A 21,769-nucleotide genomic window follows, 5' to 3' on the forward strand; every position below is an offset into this window, starting at 1 on the left:
ATATTGTTTCTAGTTTCTGATATAACTGAACACAAACCACAAATAAAATAATTAAGGAATCATAGACATAAAATCATCTAAAAATTATACACCTGTTTGTAAACTTGTACATAAAAACTGGGCATTTCCTTTAAAAGGGCATTATTTCAAAAAGCTAAAAAGATAGAGATTACACAGGTTATGCAAAAAAGAAAAAGAGAATTTGGTGCTATTGTGCATTTATTCATTTTTTTATTTATTATGTTTTCATCCATTTTGTTAGAGTCTCTAAATATCGGGACTATTGCTGTGCAACAAATTTAGTCCAGTTAAAAACTAAATAGGTACAAAACTTATAATTTAAAGAGTCGTCTGGCAGCTCAGGCCAGTCCTGTGATTAAAAAATAAAATAAGATCAGTGTGTCTGTTTTGGCAGTTGCAGAAGAGTCAGATGTTTACCCCATGTGCTCTTTTCAAACCCTGCAATAAAAAAAAAAAGAGAGATTAGAGAACTGTAGGAAATATGACATTCCACCTCCTGCCCATATACTATCAGTATTTTATTGTAAAGCTAAGGAAGGCACAGTGCATAAATGACAAACTTGTTGGTCAGTGGAGAAGGGCCCACTTACATTGGTGGTAAGTGGGAAAATGATCCCCTTAGCTAAGTGGTTAATGGGAATAGGATCCCCTTAGAATGTTGGTAAGTAAAGAGAAGGCCCCTTATATTGTGGAGAATGACCTTCATGTTTTTCTGGGGAACTGGTAGCATAGTCCGTGCTTTTCAGTTGCCCCCTAGGAAAGGCTATGTCATCATTCCCTAACAGTTCTGCTGGTCAAACTGCGAGATCTTGGAGAAAAGGGCCTTTATATTCTGTTTATACAGTATGTTGCAATGGCTTCAGCTGCATGAGGTTGGCATAATCACACTTAACAATAACAACACACGTATGTCCAAAATTAAACTTAAAGCGGAGGTCCACCCTAAAGTGGACCTTCCGCTCATTGGAACACTCCCAGGTATCTGCACCCACTTCCGGCGTAGATTGTGCAGAAGGTACGCCCCTTTCCGCAGAATCGACGCCCCTTTCCGAAGGTCCCCCGCTGCCTGCTGGGAAACACACGGATCCCAGAGACAGCGGGGACCATCCTTATTGCGCAGCGCGACTCGCGCATGCACAGTAGGGAACCGGGAAATGAAGCCGAAAGGCTCCACTTCCTGATTCCCATACCCAAGATGGCAGGGGCAGCACCCGAGAGATGATCGAGAGATCGGCTTCGGGTGCTGACATCGCGGGCGCGCTGGGCGGGCAAGTGTCATTATTTTAAAAGTCAGCAGCTGCAGTATTTGTGGCTGCTGGCTTTTAAAAAAAAAAAAAAAAACAGCGGACTCCCGGCTGACTCCGCTTTAAATTTAACCACTTTGCTCCTGAACTGCAAAGATCACTGAATTATGCTAACATGCTGCTACAGTGGGTGTCCGGGCAGTTTTATATTTTGCATACATACATAGTATTATATAACTCCAACCATTCTTCACTAGTAGTGGGTAACGAAAATTACCTTGACAGGTCTCCTACTCCACTTTTTCATATATTTTTCCAAATAGCAACCAATAAGCTTTCACCTTACTGAAGGCGGTTTAGTTGAGAGATTGCTTGTTACTGGTTGTTATGGTCTACAATCTACATCAATGTTTTTTTTCACTGTTATTTTAAACCACCCCAACAGTATAAGCACTGGTTCATTTTTTCTATTATGCCATCAAGTAGCAGTTAAAGGGTCAGTCCACCCAAGATGGTGAAGAGTTAAACCACCTATAAAATTCTCATATCTCGAGGACTCTGGTGGGGAGATTCAAGGGTTAAATAATTGTTTAATATAATGAGGAATAATATTTCAGGCTGTAGAGTGCTACTTTAGGTTTTGTTTTGAAGCTGTTTGTTCTAAGCACATTTGAGAAAGTTACAGTTGTGCTCATAAGTGGCAGAATTGATGATTTCTTGGCCATTTTTCAGAGAATATGATTGATAACACAGTAACTTTTCTTTCACTCATAGTGTTTGGCTGAAGCCATGTATTATCAATCAACTGTGTTTACTCTTTTTAAATCATAATGAAAACAGAAAATACCCAAATGACCCGGATCTAAAGTTTAGATACCCTGATGATTTTGGCCTGATAACATGCACACAAGTTGACACAAAGGGGTTTGAATGGCTATTAAAGGTAACCATCCTCACCTGTGATCTGTTTGCTTGTAATTAGTGTATGTGTATAAAAGGTAAATGAGTTTCTGGACTCCTGACAGACCCTTGCATCTTTCATCCAGTGCTGCACTGACATTTCTGGATTCTGAGTCATGGTGAAAGCAAAAGAATTGTCAAAGGATCTGTGGGAAAAGGTAATTGAACTGTATAAAACTGGAAAGAGATATAAAAAGATATGCAAGGAATTGAGAATGCCAATCAGCAGTGTTCAAAGTCTAATCAAGAAATGGGAAATCAGGGCTTCTGTTGAAACCAAACCACAGTCAGGTAGACCAACTAAAATTTCAGCCACAACTGCCAGAAAAAAAAAATTGGGATGCAAACAAAAACCCACAAATAACGTCAGGTGAAATACAGGACTCTGAAAACATGTGGTGTGGCTGTTTCAAGATGCACTTGAAGAAAAATGGCCTACATGGACAAGTAGCCAGAAGAAAGCCATTACTACGCAAATGGCATAAAGTATCCCGCAAACACAGAGACAAGCCTCAAACCTTCTGGCACAAAGTAATTTGGAGTGATGAGACCAAAATTGAGCTTTTTGGCCAAACCATAAACGCTACATTTGGAGAGGAGTCAAAAAGGTCTATGATGAAATGTACGGAGGTGGATCGCTGATGTTTTGGGGACGTGTAAGCTACAAAGTCGCAGGAAATTTGGTCAAAATTGTTGGCAAGATGAATGAAGTATATTATCAAAAAATACTGGAGGAACATTTGCATTGCATTCAGCCAGGAAGCTGTGCATGGACATTCCAACATGACAATGATCCAAAACACAAGGCCAAGTCGACCTGTGAAGTGAAGGTTCTGTAGTATTTTCTGAAAAATTACCAAGAAATCATAAATTCTGCCAGGGTATGTAAACTTATGAGCCCAACAGTATATAGTAAAAGTGAAATTTAAATGAGGAACTTATAAATTCAAGAATAGCCTAGCAGCGAGGCAACCAGAGGAAGCTGTTTAATGGAATATATATACAGTGGGGATCGAAAGTTTGGGCACCCCAGGTAAAAATGCATATTAATGTGCATATCGAAGCCAAGGAAAGATAAAAACTCTCCAAATGGCATCAAATTACAGATTAGACATTCTTATAATATGTCAAAAAAAGTTAGATTTTATTTCCATCATTTACACTTTCAAAATTACAGAAAACAAAAAAATGGCATCTGCAAAAGTTTGGGCACACTGCAGAGTTAATATCTTGTACTGCCCCCTTTGGCAAGTATCACAGCTTGTAAACGCTTTTTGTAGCCAGCCAAGAGTCTTTCGATTCTTGTTTGAGGTATCTTTGCCCATTCTTCCTTACAAAAGTGTTCCAGTTCTTTGAGATTTCTGGGCTGTCTGTCACGCACTGCTCTTTTAAGGTCTATCCATAGATTTTCAATAATGTTGAGGTCAGGAGATTGTGAAGGCCATGGCAAAACCTTCAGTTTACGTCTCTTGATGTAATCCCCTGTGGATTTTGAGGTGTGTTTAGGATCATTATCCATTTGTAGAAGCCATCCTCTCTTTAACTTCAGCTTTTTCACAGATGGCATCAAGTTACCATCCAAAATTTGCTGCAATTTTATTGAATCCATTTTTCCTTCTACTCATGAACTTTTCCCTGTGCCTCTGGCTGCAATACAACCCCAAAGCATGATTGATCCACCCCCATGCTTAACAGTTGGACAGAGATTCTTTTCATTAAATTCTGTGCCCTTTCTTCTCCAAACGTACCTCTGCTCATTCCGGCCAAAAAGTTCTATCTTAACCTCATTGGTCCACATAACTTGTTTCCAAAATGCCTCAGGCTCTATATGTTCATTTGCAAAGTTCAAACGCTGATTTTTGTGGTGAGGACGTAGAAGAGGTTTTCTTCTGATGACTCTTCCATGAAGACCATATTTGTACAAGTATCTCTTTATAGTGGAATAGTGTACCACAACTCCAGTGTCTGCCAGATCTTTCTGGAGGGATCGTGCAGTCAAACGTGGGTTTTGAATTGCTTTTCTCACAATCCTGCGAGCTGTTCTGTCTGATATTTTTCTTGGTTTTCCAGATCTTGCTTTAACTTCCACTGTTCCTAATGACTGCCATTTCTTAATTACATTCCGAACAGAGGATATTGACATCTGAAAATGCTTTGCTATCTTCTTATAGCCTTCTCCAGCTTTGTGAGCGTCAACTATTTTCAGTTTTCTAGACAACTGCTTAGAAGAACGGTGTTGATTGTTGGGGCAAGGTCAGATGAGTCTGGCCATTTAAAACCTTTGAGATTGACATCACCTGGTCTTCCCAGACGATGATTGAGAACAATCCATGACTCAGCTTTGCAAAGGGGGCAATGCATGCTATAAATTCTGCAGGGTGCCCAAACTTTTGCAGACACCATTTTTTAGTTTTCTGTAATTTTGAAAGTGTAAATGATGGAAATAAAATCTAACTTTTCTAATCTGTAATTTGATGCCATTTGGAGATTTTTCCATCTTTCCTTGGCTTCGTTATGCACATTAATACAAATTTTTACCTGGGGTGCCCAAACTTTTGATCCCCACTGTATGTGTATATATATATATATATATATATATATATATATATATATATATATTTCCCCGAAAATAAGCCCTACCCTGAAAAGAGGACCTACAAGGACTTTAACTAGGGCTTATTTGGGGGTAGGGTTTATATTGCAGCCATCACCGACAATCCTGCTAGGTCTTATTTTCGGGGGAAAAGGGTATGTCATCTAATGCAATTATCATAATATGCATTATATGTATATCTGATTGGTGGGCAGAAATGGTGCAACCCACCTGCTTTTGAATACTTAACATGATGAGCCACGCCCAATAAACAAGTCATTGCTCATCACTCCAGTGTGTGTCTGATTAAGCAGGACTTCTAGGGCTCTGAAGTCAAGGTAGGTAAAGGGGATGGTAGAATTTAACCCCTACAGAGATGTCTGCACTTAAATTCCTGGGTCTACCTGCCAGAGCCATTACAAATGGTCTCACTATCCCTGGGACCAATTTGTTTTCAGGGGATAGCACCAAGGAGAAGGTTAGAATTGCAGTCAGGTCTGTGTTTTATTATTTTTAAAACAACTGATCTATTTATACATTGGATATAATGTACAATATATACGGTATCTCACAAGTGAGTACACCCCTCACATTTTTGTAAATATTTTATTATATCTTTTCATGTCACAACACTGAAGAAATGACACTTTGCTACAATGTAAAGTAGTGAGTGTACAGCTTGTATAACAATGACAATTTGCTGTCCCCTTAAAATAACTGTAGCACTAACCCCCAAAGGAGCTGCTGTTTAGATTTGGGCTTACCGTTACCTTCTGTCTTCCTCGTTGCACATCTAGGGGTGTCCCGTGGTAAATGGCCCAGTAACTTGAGAGACCGACAACAGATCCACTTGAATGGATTTTACAATGAACAGTCTCTTAAATTGGGATCAGAGGGTTGGAAAGGGAATTCAGGTACTCTTAGTGTCAAAGTCAAAATATTGGAGAACTTGCTTACTTTGACTACATCCAGAGAATAGCCATTCGCATCTGGATGATCACTCAAGTTGGATATCTGTACAAGTGGCGGCTACATCGTCCCCTCCAGCCCACAACAACTCCTGGGGCAATGTCCCCAAAATGTCATCATCTCCAGTATCTGACAAAGACTCTAACTCTGAATCTCGATATTCCTCTACCGGCAAACAATTCACTAAATGTTTACTTCTTGGATCCAGCCGGACTCGGTGGCGGTCCTCCATGTCGGTTCCGGGAAGACTTTGTACGCCCCACTCTCTCCAAAGGAGGCATGGTAATTTCAGTAATGGTAGTAGAAGCAGTGTCCATCTGCTCCAAAGTGGTTTCTTCGGCAGTCGCAGTGGTTGAAGCAGCGGCATCTCTCTCAGAGATGTCAGCAACGACAGGTGTCACCACTGTGGAAGGCCTCACCAAAGGGGCGAAAATGGCCGACTCCTTGGTTGTCACGCACGTGGCCCAGACCATGCGGTAAGCCCTTGGTAGTACAATTGACTGCTCCACTTTAAAAGCGTACTCTCCACACCTTCTGCATCTTGCAAACAGTCGAGGGTTGGCGATCAGGCCATCACACTTCCCGCATAACATGCCATGGCCCTCCATATCTCCTGCGGTATATAGGATAAACCGCCCCTGCGGCAGCAGGCAAATGCCTGTGTCTGTCAGCACGGTACCGGGCATCTGCATACTTGTGGAACCCCTTCCAGTAGGCATCCTGGGTCCTGACACAGACTGCATACCCGGAGCATGGTACATTCTCAAAGAATCTTCTCTAAAACACTTTAAGAGAAGAATTGACTGGCATCTTCTCCTTCCGCAACACACTCTCACGTGGTGTCTCATGCAGGAAAAGAACAACTCCGACTCCTCCCACTGTAATGCTTGGGCTGCTTAACTTCGCGGGCTTTTCGGCAAGGGCTCCTCCCACGCTTACGCACCTCAGTGAAAGTCCTAGTAAAGATGGCACTGATGGCGCAGTTCAAAAACACAACCCTCTGTCCTATGCTTTACTACGTGTACAGTTCTTTGCGGGGTAATGGTAAATCCCGGACTGCGAGCCCCCACATGTAGCACTAACCCCCGAAGGAGCTGCTGGTTAGATTTTGGCTTACTGTTACCTTCTGTCTTCCTCGTTGCATGTCTAGGAGTGTCCTGTGGTAAATGGCCCAGTAACTTGAGAGACCGACAACAGATCCACTTGAATGGATTTTATTTGCAAACGTAGACAATGAACAGTCTCCTAAATTGGGATCAGAGGGTTGGAAAGGGAATTCAGGTACTCAGTGTCAAAGTCAAAATGTTGGAGGACTTGCTTACTTTGACTGCATCCAGAGAATAGCCATTCGCAACTGGATGATCACTCAAGTTGGACAGTCCTTCTCTCACAAGGGGCCTAGCAGCCAACAAGATGCTTACTCAGGGACAAGTCTCTGCCACAGACGTTGTTGTAGAACACGTACAAGATAATGTCTCTGTCACAGATGTTGTTGTAGAACACGTAGGGAAACTTAAGCTTCAAAACACTTGTGTGATACTTGGATCTTTCAGCCAGCTTGGCGATATCCACAAGACCGGATTCCCTCGGGTACTTCAGCCTTTCCAGGCTCTTACTAAGAGACCAACCCATAAGTGGTCTGCTTCTGAAGAGTCCTCCCCTGAAATGCTTGAAGTCACTGGGTCTCTCCCAAACTGGAGACGGCACCCCAGGCCATAGCCCTCCTGGGGGCTGGTCAGGAGGACCAGGACCATGAAGTCAGTACATTATTCTGGACCGGAACCCCGAACCACGTGATGTCCGCATCTTAAATACCCTCTCCCAGAAAGCACAATGAGAGCGCCACTCCCACTGGGCGGGCTCCGAGAGATAGTAACTTAAGCACCCAACCAGACCATAGTTCCATGACTGCCAGAAGAGACAGTGCTCCCTGTGACCAGGCTGAACATTTCACAGTCCAGTCAGACTGATGCTGAAGTCTAATTTAGAGAATTGTACCCAAACCAAACTGCAGTTTAGGCAATTTTAACTTTGAAAAAACGCATAGCGCGTGCTCTTCAGGAGCCGCCACTACATAACTGAACACACAGTCATTAATGTCTAAACCGCTGGCAACAAAAGTGAGTACATCCCTAAGTGAAAATTTCCAAATTGGGCCCAAAGTGTCAATATTTTGTGTGGACACCATTATTTTCCAGCACTGCCTTAATCCTCTTGGGCATGGAGTTCACCAGAGCTTCATAGGTTGCCACTGGAGTCCTCTTCCACTCTTCCATGACGACGTCACAGAGCTGGTGGATGTTAGAGACCTTGCACTCCTCCAACTTCCATTTGAGGATGCCCCACAGATGCTCAAAGGGGTTTAGGTCTGGAGACATGCTTGGCCAGCCCATCACCTTTACCCTCTGCTTCTTTAGCAATGCAGTGGTCGGCAAGGAGGTGTGTTTGAGGTCGTTATGTTGGAATACTGCCCTGTGGCCCAGTCTCTGAACGGAGGGGATCATGCTCTGCTTCAGTATGTACATGTTGGCATTCATGGTTCCCTTGATAAACTGTAGCTCCCCAGTGCCAGCAGCACTCATGCAGCCCCAGATCATGACACTCCCACCACCATGCTTGACTGTAGGCAAGACACACTTGTCTTTGTACTCCTCACCTGGTTGCTTCCACACACACTTGACACCATCTGAACCAAATAAGCTTATCTTGGTCTCATCAGACCACAGGACATGGTTCCAGTAATCCATGTCCCTAGTCTGCTTGTCTTCAGCAAACAGTTTGCGGGCTTTCTTGTGCATCAGCTTTAGACTACATTCACACCTGAGCGTAGCATTTTCAAGCGTTTTTTTGCGGTGTTTTTTACCGCGATTCGCAGCGTTTTTACAACGTTTTTTACCGCGATTTTGTGCAGGGCAAAAGGTCACCAATGTTAAAAGAAGAAAAAAGCCCAAATCTGCTCAATTCGAGCAACAAAAAAGGGTCCGGAACTTGTTTGAGCTTCAGGCGTTCGGCTTCAGGCGACATGTAGTGGAGATGTGAACCATCTCCATTGAGAATAATAGAATTTTTCCCCTCTAGCGTTTTGTAGCTTCAGGCTTCAAGCTACAAAACGCTCAGGTGTGAATGGGGTCTTAGAAGAGGCTTCCATTTGGAACAACAGCCATGCAGCCCAATTTGATGCAGTGTGCGACATATGTTCTGAGTACTGACAGGCTGACCCCCCCACCCCTTCAGCCTCTGCAGCAATGCTGGCAGCACTCATATGTTTATTTCCCAAAGACAACCTCTGGATATGGAGCTGAGCATGTGCCCTCAACTTCTTTGGTCGACCATGGCGAGCTGAGTGGAAATTGTACTGTTGAGTGGAAACTGAGCTGCAGAATGGTGGCCAAGACCATACAGAGGCTTAACAGGACATTTTCCACTCAGAACATCAGGACAGCAAGTTTGGGATGTAGGAACTTGACTGGCCTGCACAAAGTCCTGACCTCAACCTGATAGAACACCTTTGGAATGAATTAGAGTGGAGACTGTGAGCCAGGCCTTCTTGTCCAACAACAGTGCCTGACCTCACAAATGTGCTTCTGGAAGAATGGTCAAACATTCCCATAAATACACTCCGAAAACTTGTGGACAGCCTCCCCAGAAGAGTTGAAGCTTTTAAGGCTGCAAAGTGTGGGCCAACTCAATATTGAATCCTACAGACTAAGACTGGGATGCCATTAAAGTTCATGTGCGTGTAAAGTCAGGCATCCCAATACTTTTGGTATTATAATGTGTAATTATATATATATATATATATATATATATATATATATATATATATATATATATATATATATATACATACACATATTTGGATTGAAAGTAAGACAAGGACTGAAGGGTGGATATCTTGCCCCTGATGCACCCAAACATCTAAAAATTCTTTAAGTAAACCTTAGGCCAAAAATATTGTTTGTTTATTTTTGATAGAGAAGGGAATGTTTTATTCCCCGCTAAGCTTTTTTTTGTTGGCATCTGCGTACCATGGAGAAGATTTCACTTTACTTCCTGTTCTAAGTCGCACGAGGAAGCTAGAAGAAATCTTTTTTTCAACAGCCGTCACTGGAGCAAGTGCCCCTGTTGGGGGATTTTCCCTTACTTTCAGTTCCAATTACTGTGGTCACCAGGTCAAATAGAGAGGGTGCACCTACGCTGTAGGGACACCGACAGCTATAAAAAGCTGACAGATCCAATAAACTTTCCCATTTTAATTGAAAACTAAAAAAATTGTGTTTTGCTACACTTTAAAGAAAATTTCAGATGCATTGTATATAATCAATATGTTTACATCAATTCCACAATTATCAACGAGCATCATTTATCTAAATAGCTCTTCTGCTATCAATATTGCAAAGTAGATGGCGCAGGAATCAGTAAGTATCAAATAAAAATAATGTTCAGTAAATACCAACCATCTTTGTTTGCTGGAATAGATCGTTAAGGCCACAGAATGAATGCTAGTGAGAAAAACAAAAAAAGGAACAAAAACTATAAAATAAGATCAAAACAAAACAGAAAAAAGAAAAAAAGAAGAAATCCAGTGAGAAGCAGAGAAGTAAGTTTCATAGCTTTGTACAATATTTCTACAAGAAGAGCATCATTCATACACCAAACATACTAGGAACAACATGATTGTCTGATATAGTGATTGATTTAAATATGCCATTTGATCACTTAATGTGTGTTTCAAATTATGATCAGTAAGTAAAATCCAATTCAGTTTAAGGAAATTAAACTTTTTGTCACTTATGTTGTTGTTAGGGCACTTTCACACTGAGGCAGTGGGGGCGTCGGGGGTAAAGCGCCCCATTTACCGTCATTTTAGCTGAGCTTTTTTGGCTGCTAGCGGGGCACTTTTAACCCCTCTAGTGGCCGATAAAGGGTTAAAAGCGCCGCTGCCGAAGCCAAAAGCAATTTACAGGTGCTTCGGGAGCGCTGGCCATTGATTTTAATGGCAAGGGCGGTTTAGGGGTGCCCTAAACTGCCCCAAAGATGCTGCTTGCAGGACTTTTTGTAGCATCCTGCAAGCGCATTGCTCCAGTGTGAAAGCACTCAGGCTTTCCCACTGGAGAGACAGGAGAGGCGCTTGGCGGGCGCTATTTTTAGCGCTTAAATGCTTGTAAAGCGCCTCAGTGTGAAAGTGGCCTCAGTAATAAAAAATTATCTAGAACTAACATATGGGCCTACAAGCCTCTCACCCGTCCAGAGTCTGTTGATATAATAATGAATAAATACTAATATTTAAACACAACTAATTAGACTACAATGGACTATGTCATTTGAGAGAGCCCCCCCCCCCATACATCAGGGTCCCCAGAGAGCCCCCCTTACAGAGTCCCCAGAGAGTCCCCTTACATCAGGGTCCCCAGAGAGACCCCTTACATCAGGGCCCCCAGAGAGCCTTCCTTACATCAGGGTCCCCAGAGGGCCCCCTCCTTACATCAGGGTCCCCAAAGAGCCCCCTTACATCAGGGCCCCCAGAGAGCCTTCCTTACATCAGGGTCCCTGGAAAGCCTTACATCAGGGTCCCCAGAGAGCCCCCCCTTACATCAGGGTCCCCAGAGAGCCCCCCTTACATCAGGGTTCCCAGAGAGCCCCCCTTACATCATGGTCCCCAGAGGGCCCTCCCTTCAGGGTTCCCAGAGAGGCTCCCCTTACATTAGGGTCCTCAGACAGTCACCCCCCCCCCCTTCCAGAGGTTCCCCTCTGGCTGGTCTCTGCTGTGCATTTTGGAGCCTCAGCACTTCTCTGTACCCCCCCACCTAGGGGGGAGGTGGCAATCAGCAGAGCCACTCACTGAAGATTGAAGCCGATACATGCTTCAGTCAGAGGCCCCTCCCCTCTCCATTGTATACATTCAGAGAGAGAACTACAAGCCCCAGAGAGATCCCCTGGCTCACGGGCACCATAGAGCTGCCAATCGCCGCCTCCTACCTCCCCATCTGCATGTTAAACAGACCGCCAGGGGTGCAGGGGGAGATGCAGTGTCTTTGGGGCCCCCCACAGTGGCAGAACAACAGGGCCCAGTCGCAAGTGCAGCGACCCCTACAGTTCTGCCATTGGTCTCAGAGATGCAACAGGAAGTTAGAGGCAATCTCTGAAAGAGGAATTCCCATCTTAGACAGCTGGTGTCCCTATTAGCAGATTTCTCCTCATCTCTTGTTCTGTGGGCAACTCTAACTCACCCCCACCTCAAGTTTTTGCCTAGAGATACACTTTAAGGCAAGCCATAGATTCATTGATTTTCACTTGATTCCCCCATCAGCACAGTGTTAATCGGGGAATGCCTCCGGCAGCGCTATTATTTTCTGCTAGCAGGAGGCACAGGGAGCCTTCCTAATGGAAGAATACAATGATTACTGCTAGTGGCTATAGCTGCTGGCAGTAATCGCATGTATAAAAATCTGACAGGCTGGTTGTACCCAAGTCGATCAATGGATCAACTTGTGTACAATTAACCTGCCCATACATGGAATGAAATTTGGCTAGTCCCTGCTGAACCGGACAAATTTTGATCCACATTTGGCTGGCTTTTGGCAAAGAGAACGTGTCCAGGACTAGCGATCAAAAAGCAATGGAAAAATGACCCCTGAATCTGAACGTGTGGTTTCCATGACAGCTTTGACTTGATAATCACATGGTTTTGGCTATCCATTTAAAAATGGCACTGAAAATCCTAAATGGAATAAAAAGAAAAAAAGAAAAAAACATGGAAATCAAAGATTTAAGTTTGAATTCCAGTAAAGGCAAATATTGTCTAAATACAAGAGTCGTGTATTCTTACTTGTTTGTGTATTAGTGTAATTCAGCGTAAAAACTTGGTCTTTGAGCAGGATTTTCCTGTAATAAAGACCAACCACTGCTGCTCTCTCTCTTTGTGCAGGGTGACTGATCTTGTATCCGCCCCCTCCTGTAGTTTTTTGCAGGCAGCCTGTAGTGGGTAGAGCTTGCTGAGTCCCACCCACAGTTCTGCTCATACAGGGGGTGGGTGTATGTGCTCATGTAGGATGAGGAATGCCGCTGATTGGCATAATAAAGTGGCAACTTCCTAGCGGGCTCGCTCATGTGGGTTCAGACTATGATCCAAACGTGCTTGAGCTCATCCATAATCTGCACCTTTCTTGTCTCTAGACCAGGGGTCTCCAAACCTTCTAAACAAAGGGTCAGTTTACTGTCCTTCAGAATTTAGGGGGGCCAGACTATACTCAGAAGTAAACTATGCCCTATCTTTGACATTAGGGGTAGAAATAGTGCGCCATTGTTGGGTGTCAGTGGGAGTAATTTTGCCTCACTGCTGTTGCCAGCAGAAGGAGTTATGCCCTATTGTTGGTGTCAGTAGCAAGAACAATGTCTCACGGGCTAGGTAAGGCAAGCAAAGGGGAACATCTGGCCCCTGGGCCACAGTATGGAAACCATTGCTCTAGAACAGGGCTCTCCAAACTTTTTAAGCAAAGGGCAAGTTTACGGTCTTACAGACTTTAGGGGGGTCTAGACTGTGGCCATCGATAGTAGAAAAAGACCCTGCATCAGTGGAAATAAACAATGCCCCATCTTTGGTGTCAGTGTGTGGCATTGCGCCCCATTGGTGTTATTAGGACCCATTGGGAGGAGCTGTGCCCCATTGTTGGTGTCATTGGGAGGAACAGTGCCCCATTGTTGGTGTCATTGGTAGAAATTGTGCCCTTTCATCGGTGTCAGTGGGAGAAATTGTGCCCTTTTGTTGGTGTCAGTGAATGAAAAAAATGCCCAAATGGCAGGATAAAAGCAAGCAAAAGGCTGCACATCTGGCCCCGGCCACAGTTTGTAGACCCTTGCTCTAGAACATCTCATGCTGAGAGACATAGTAGACAGATTCAAGGCTGCTGATACTACTACAGATGGGTCCTGTTCATGAAATATCTCCTTTCAGCTTTATTTTGTTACAGCAATCACAGTATACATTGTACAAATAATTATTTGATCCCCTGCAGATTTTGTAAGTTTGCCCAATTACAAAGAAATGAAGGGTCTATATTTTTTATCATAGGTGTATTTTAAATGAGAGAGACAGAATATCAACCAAAATTCCAGAAAAAACACGTTTGACTTGCATTTCAGTGAGTAAAATAAGTATTTGATCCCCAAGCAAAACATGACTTAGTACTTGGTGGAGTAACCCTTGTTGGCAAGCACACAGGTAAGAAGTTTCTTGTAGTTGGTGACCAGGTTTGCACATATCTCAGGAGGGATTTTGGATGACTCTTCTTTACAGATCTTCTCTAAATCCTTAAAGTTTCTTGGCTATCGCTTGGCAACTTGAAAATTTCAGCTCCCGCCATAAATTATCTATAGGATTAAGATCTGGAGACTGGCTAGTCCACTGCACAAACAACGCATTAAAACACTAATAAAAAAAAAAACATATCTTGTAATGAGTAAAATTCCTGTAACCTCGGGTTGTACCAAAGGCTTTTACCTGGTTGGGTTTAATTACCAATATGTGCCATGCTTTGATACTAGCCTTCATAGCAAGTGTTAAGGGTGTATAGGAACCCCCCGACCCCTATATAGTGCGTTGCAAAAGGCCTCAAAGGATCCCAAATGTGCTGCCTCTAGAACTACCAACAAGCCAATTGTGACTACCACAGAAAAGAGGCTAATATTGAGTCTAATTGTTGGAAAAGGGTCTTTGGTATCCACACCATAGAATGCCTAAGGTTGTACAAGACCGGTAGTATTTTCATCTCTATTAAATATATTTGAGAAATAGTGGGAGATTCGACCAGGCCTTAAACTTCTGTTTACACCATTGCAGTACTGGGGACAAATTAAGTTTACTGAAGTCGTGGACATTGGAGGAAATATTGATGCCTAAATATCTGATGGTGGTTGCCCATTGCAAAGGTGAAGTAGGGTCAATTAGGTTCTTTGTCCCTGGATCTATGGGTAGAATAAGTGATTTGCTCCAGTTCGTTTTGAGGCCATAAAGAGCCGCAAAGCGGCCCAAGAGCTGAAGCTCAGCGGAAAGTGAGGGGCCAGGGTCCCGCAAGAAGAGGATCAAGTCATCAGCATATAATGCCAGTTTTTCGACAATGGATCCTACACAGATCCCGGACACCCCGCTTGACTTCCGCAAGGCCTCAATGAAAGGCTCCCTTACCAAGGCAAACACTGTAGGGGAAAAGGGACACCCCTGCCCCATCCCCCTTTTGATTGGGGAGGAGGGTGAGAGTCTGCCATTCAGTTTGATACTGAAAACCGGGGCCATGTAAAGTAAGCCAATCCACTTCCTAAATAATGGGCCAGAGCTTTCCAGAACCTGCATCATATATGGCCATCTCACTGTGTCAAAAGCCTTTTCGATGTCAAGGGCTACCAAGACTCGGGAGGCATTGTCCTCGAGTGGGAGCTTGAGGTGCGCAAAGACTTGCCTAATATTAATATCTGTGGACTTGTCAGGCATGAAGCCAGTTTGATCTATATTGACAAGGCACGGCAGAACCTTCATAATTCTATTAGCCAGCACTTTAGTAAGGATCTTAAGATCATATTTCAGCATATTTCAGCAAAGATATGGGCCTGTAGGATGAGCAACATGTTAAATCTTTACCCAGTTTGGGTAGCAGTACTATGTGTTCCTGATACATACTGTCAGGTAGCCTCTCAGATCCCAAGCAATCTGTAAATAATTGAGTTAGTTTGGGAACTAGTAAAGCAGCATGGGTTTTATATCATTCTCCCGGCAGCCCCTCGGGTCCTGGTGATTTTTTGTTTGGTAGGGAGTAAATTGCATCCTCTATCTCTTGACACGTTACAGGCTTATCTAGAGCATCCCTGTCCTCCTCAGAAGAAGCAGGCTGATCCCCGCTCCCCCTAGCTCCTCCAACATGGACTCAACTGGGTTAGAGTGCAGATCATCATACAATTGACTATAAAAGAGGTGCAATTCATTTAACATACCCTCTGGATCTGTAATTGATGTCCGAATCATGGGGATCAATGTTTGGCAAGCGGGTTCTGCCACCAGGTTGGCTAGAAATTTGCCATTTTTATCCCTTGATTCAAAAAGTTTGGCTACAAATTTCTGAGCATCAGACTGCACTAATGAGGTATAATGGAGCTTCAATTCTCTCCTTGCCCGAGCTAAATTGGAATAAGTTTCAGGTTTTGGGTTCGCCGTGGACGATGCCATTGCTGCAGCTTCTCCCTTTTCCAGTTGAATGGTTTGTGCAGCAAAGTCCGCCCTCACTTTCTTAATAGAGGAGACATACCCCCCCCGGGTGTGATCCTTACCCGCTTCCTAAAACATGTCAAGTATTCCAAAAGCTTGGGACAAACCATGCTGAACTTGAGGATTGTCTATCCAATGTGAGCCGAGCCTCCAACATCTCGGCTCACGAGAGGTGCCCAGTGTCAGGCACAATTCTAGCGGGGCATGGTCCTGAAAGACCTACTGGGAGGTAAGAGACTGCCCCCACACAGGACAGAGTGGAAGCAATCCCAAACAACAAGACTATGTGGGAGCCGAGTTATACATAGCTGAAACATGGGAATAATTAATGTCCTCTGGATGTTTCCACCTCCAAATATCTTGAAGATTGGTAGTGTCTGCCTACATGGCTAAGTCAGGGTGAGCAGAACTAAGGGGGTTAGAAGTATCCTTAGCTGATCCAAAATGGCCTTAAAGTCCCCTCCAATTATAATTTTGTGGAGTTGGTGAGGGGCTAGATTAGCAATAAATGCATATAAGATGGTGGAGTCAAACAGAAGTGGGGTATATACATTAACCATTGCCCAACGCTGGGTGTACATTTCAAGAATCAGAATGACATATTGTCCCCCTGGGTCAGTGAAGACTTGTTCCACCAAACAGGGGAGCGACTTGGTCAACAGATTGATCACCCCCCTCGCAAAGGAGGAGTATGTGGCATGAAACCCTTGTCCAACCCATGTCCTCTTGAGAGTTAGAATTTTACAACCAGTTAAGTGGGTTTCTTGTAGTAGGCCCATAACCAGGAGTACCTCCTCCGAGAGCCAGTATTGGAGTCCAGAAGCCAGAAGTGTCAAATGGTCCTGGAGAAAGAAACATATTCCAGCAAGAAAAACAATGCAAGTGTAAAAGCAAACTGAACAGTATATGTAACACCCTACTGCTCGACATAAACCCACTTATCGCCAAGCAGCTTTACTCCCAAGAACTTGATAGCAAAAATCGCCCACTTGAGGCTCAAAGTTCCAGGGTAGATCTCAGGTGGTAACTGTCCCGTAACAGCAGGCGAGAATGATGGGACATGTGTCCCCTCACATCAGGGGAGGGCCGGGCACTCCAGAAGTACCCGATGCGAGAACAGTTTCGTAGAGAAGTTGCATTAATTCATTCAGTGGCAGTTCCGAAGAGCCAGAGTTAAATATGATCATGAATAAACAATGTCATGAACAGGGGGTCCAGCCATCCTATGCACCCACTATTAAGGAGGCAATTGGCAGAATCCAAAAAATGCGATGACAAGGGTATACAAGACAGGGATAGGGTATCAATGCATATAGTGGACAAGGATGATCTGGGTATAGAGTGGTCTACCACCTCAACTTGCAGAAATCAACCAGTTAATGTCAGTGCAGTGGTCAAACTATTTAAAACAGAAGCAACTGATGGAAGAAATGCAGCTGCAGGAGAGCACAGGGGAATCACTTCAGGGTAAGTAGCCAGGCATATGCATCTTCCGGGTTGTCAAAGAATACAGATACAGCATGGAGTATTTGATGTCATGCTCGCAAAGTCTCCGGCGGATATCAGTAAAGGTCTTGAGTCTTCTCTGCAGCTCCGCTGAGAAATCTGGGCATAAGTGCAGCATGGTATACTTAGGTAAGGATGAGCTTGATGTTCGGGTCGAACATACGTTCAACTCGAACATCGGGTGTTCGCCGAAGAGTGAACATTATGGGGCATTCGTGGCAAATTTGAGCCCCACAGAACGGCCCATAATGTAGATCGCAGTGCATTGCTGCATGATGATTGACCAAAGCATGCACCTGACTTGCATGCTTTGGCCAATCCCAGCGCCCTCTGCTAAGACAGCCATAATTGCCCAAACACAGGGTGGCTTTGGCCAATCTTGGCTCAGGGGGACTAAGTCCACGCCCCGCACTATATAAGGCTGCCTACACGGTGGCCCTGTGTAGTGTTGTTGGGTTGTTGGTGTGGACAGAGAGATAGCTTGATTTTGATTAAGCAGGCTGGTTATTCAGCAGTCAGTGGCAGTGTATTTGATATATATATACACACACACATACACACAGTCAGTCTAGTGTATATATATATATATATATATATATATATATATATATATATATATATACAGTGGTGTGAAAAAGTGTTTGCCCCCTTCCTCATTTCCTGTTCCTTTGCATGTTTGTCACACTTAAGTGTTTCGGAACATCAAACCAATTTAAACAATAGTCAAGGACAACACAAGTAAACACAAAATGCAATTTGTAAATGATGGTGTTTATTATTAAAGGTGAAAAAAAATCCAAACCATCATGGCCCTGTGTGAAAAAGTGATTGCCCCCTAAACCTAATAACTGGTTGGGCCACCCTTAGCAGCAACAACTGCAACCAAGCGTTTGCGATAACGTGCAATGAGGCTTTTACAGCGTCCTGGAGGAATTTTGGCCCACTCATCTTTGCAGAATTGTCCTAATTCAGTTACATTAGAGGGTTTTCGAGCATGAACGGCCTTTTTAAGGTCATACCACAACATCTCAATAGGATTCAGGCCAGGACTTTGGCTAGGCCACTTCAAAGTCTTCATTTTGTTTTTCTTCAGCCATTCGGTGGTGGACTTGCTGGTGTGTTTAGGATCATTGTCCTGCTGCAGAACCCAAGTTCGTTTCAGCTTGAGTACACGAACAGATGGTCGGACATTCTCCTTCAGGATCTCTTGGTAGACAGCAGAATTCATGGTTCCTTTTATCACGGCAAGTCTTCCAGGTCCTGAAGCAGCAAAACAGCCCCAGACCATCACACTACCACCACCATATTTTACTGTTAGTATAATGTTCTTTTTATGAAATGCAGTGTTCCTTCTACGCCAGATATACTTGGACACACACCTTCCAAAGAGTTCCACTTTTGTCTCATCGGTCCACGGAATGTTGTCCCAAAAGTCTTGGGGATCATCAAGATGTGTTGTGGAGAAATTGAGACGAGCTTTGATGTTCTTTTTGCTCAGCAGTGGTTTTCTCCTTGGAACTCTGCCATGCAGGCCATTTTTGCCCAGTCTTTTCCTGATGGTGGAGGCATGAACACTGACCTTAACTGAGGCAAGTGAGGCCTGCAGTTCCTTGGACGTTGTTGTGGGGTCTTTTGTGACCTCTTGGATGAGTCGTCGCTGCGCTCTTGGGGTAATTTTGGGCGGCCGGCCACTCCTGGGAAGGTTCACCACTGTTCCATGTCTTCGCCATTTGTGGATAATGGCTCTCACTGTGGTTCGCTGGATTCCCAAAGCTTTGGAAATGGCTTTATAACCCTTTCCAGACTGATAGATCTCAATTACTTTCTTTCTCAATTGTTCCTGAATTTCTTTGGATCTCGGCATGATGTGTAGCTTTTAAGGATCTTCTGGTGGACCTTACTGTGTCAAGCAGCTCCTATTTAAGTGATGCCTTGATTGTGAACAGGTGTGGCAATAATCAGGCCTGGGTGTGGCTATAGAAATTGAACTCAGGTGTGGACAACCACAGTTATAGTATGTTTTAACAAGGGGGGCAATCACTTTTTCACACAGGGCCATGATGGTTTGGATTTTTTTTCACCTTTAATAATAAACACCTTCATTTACAAATTGCATTTTGTGTTTACTTGTGTTGTCCTTGACTATTGTTTAAATTGGTTTGATGTTCCGAAACACTTAAGTGTGACAAACATGCAAAGGAACAGGAAATGAGGAAGGGGGCAAACACTTTTTCACACCACTGTATCTATCTGTATATATATCTATATATATATATATATATATATATATATATATATAGATAGATAGATAGATAGATATAGATATATATATATATATATATACTCTGCATTTAGCATAGACTATAAATTCAGTGTTTACTCTATATTCAGTCAGTGCAGGCAGTATAATAATATATATATATATGTAGCACTGCACTGATCCCCGAAGGAGCTGCTGAATTTGTTTGGGCCTGTACTCTGCTAGTGAACCCCCACTGACTTGGCTCAGTCCCTTTAACACAGCTGTAATGCAAGGTTCGTGTGGAGCTAATGGTGAAGAATAACCCCACAATATACAATGTAATAACAGTATACCTTTGTTACTACCTGGGTGTCCAATGGCTCCATTGAGAAAGGAACAATACTCCACACCAAAGTTCTTAACCAAAACGTATATTTACTATGGTTATGTTAAAGTACTAATCTCAATAGTTGCACTGTCATATCAACATAACATGACAGTACAGATGGTTTAGACAATATACAAATATGGCACAACACAACTACAAGGGAGCTCCCCCTACTTTAATAAAGGTGCAAGGCCTTGCAGTACTCATTACAGTCTTTGATCTTCTTTCTTCTGCTAGCTATAAAAGTCTGTAATAATTTGTAATCCAAGAAGTAAGAGAGTAAGGGTTAACTTAAAAGAGATCCTGGAACTGTTCCTGTGAGATACTCCAGTTATTGCCTCTGGTATGACACAGTGCTAAAATGCAATGAGGGGTAGGCTTTAGGCCTGCCTAATGTCAGTCATTGTTAGGTCCTCCTCTGTGGGACTAAAGGTCCCAGCACCTCTGTATAGAAGTCTAACTGTACGCAAGTGTGTAATATACTATGGGCCACAGCCCACTCACCAACTGGATCTGAAGGAATACAGCAGTTCAGTTCCGGTGCACTTTGTCTTGCTTCTAGCCGGCCGGCTCCATCACACCGCTCCATTCTGCAAGATGCACTGGATCCCTCTGATGCCTCCGACAGTTGTCTCTGGATCCTTCCTGATCCGGTCACTCTCTCCAGCAATCATATGAATAACAGTGTCGGTATTTGCTGCGCTCCGCAGTGGCTGTAGGCTGTGCTCTCTGGAGACCTCCTCACAGGCAGGCAGGCTATGCGTCCAGAAGAGACCTAAGATGGCCACGCGGGGTCCTTTTATAGCCTACCCAGCATGCATTTCAGTACAGGGTGATCATGGGTAGGTCACCTGGCATTGCTCCAGAAAGAAAAAATCATCCAAGTCCATTTCCTGTTTTTTGCCGCTAGATGGCGCCAAATACTAAGTTATACCATTAGGTAACAAATAGTGTAGCGCTAAATAAGTGAAAAAGTGTCGGTAATAAAGCTGACACTATACCGCACATAAATGATAAAATGTGTAATTACGTGAGAAAATTTAAGTATTAGTTCACTACAAATACAACATAAATGTAAAAGTGTGTTGATACTGAAAGGTATCGATAACTAAAAAGTGAGTCCCAGTGAAATAGTCCACATATATTGTATAGTAAACAAATGTTGTTGTTAATCTTCCCAACGAGGAGATCAGGCAATGTATGAATCAGATAAAACCAGAAATAACGGCTTGTCTGGAGTGGCTTCAAAAAATGGTTAAACACTCTTACCAGAGACAAGGGAAAAAAAAAAAGCTCCAAATGGTGCAGATCAGATGGTAAACATTGGGTTTATTTTTTTAAGAAAGGTCATAAAAGCTATAACAAAATTATGACATGTGATCACAAAAAAATATTTTAAACATAAAAAAGCAATGTGGTGTGCCAATTCCTTTTTTTTTTTTAAATAAACCCAATGGTTACCATCTGATCTGCACCATTTGGAGCTTTTTTTTCCCCCCTTGTTTCCCTACTTGCTGACTATCCTCTACATTTGGGGTTGGCACCCCAATGTGAATAATCGGATCCTGTTGCCCTGAGAGACGTATACCAC

At 43.4% G+C, this 21,769-nt stretch overlaps 1 protein-coding gene across 1 annotated transcript in view; it reads right to left on the reverse strand.

Moving 5' to 3' along the window:
* Positions 1-211: 211 nt before the first annotated feature.
* JAKMIP1 (janus kinase and microtubule interacting protein 1) overlaps positions 212-21,769 on the reverse strand; it is a 329,059-nt gene continuing 307,501 nt past the window's right edge. Inside the window, exons 21-22 of the mRNA XM_077477804.1 lie at positions 10,245-10,289; positions 212-459 (exon numbers count right to left, since the gene is read on the reverse strand). Of these exons, the coding sequence (XP_077333930.1) occupies positions 427-459; positions 10,245-10,289 (78 nt within the window). The 3' untranslated portion in view covers positions 212-426. The remainder of the gene's footprint in view (positions 460-10,244; positions 10,290-21,769) is intronic.

This window comes from Lithobates pipiens, unplaced genomic scaffold (assembly GCF_037356315.1).
Source record: "Lithobates pipiens isolate NorthernLeopardFrog02 unplaced genomic scaffold, aLitPip1_a1.2 Scaffold_13, whole genome shotgun sequence".
Taxonomy (NCBI): domain Eukaryota; kingdom Metazoa; phylum Chordata; class Amphibia; order Anura; family Ranidae; genus Lithobates; species Lithobates pipiens.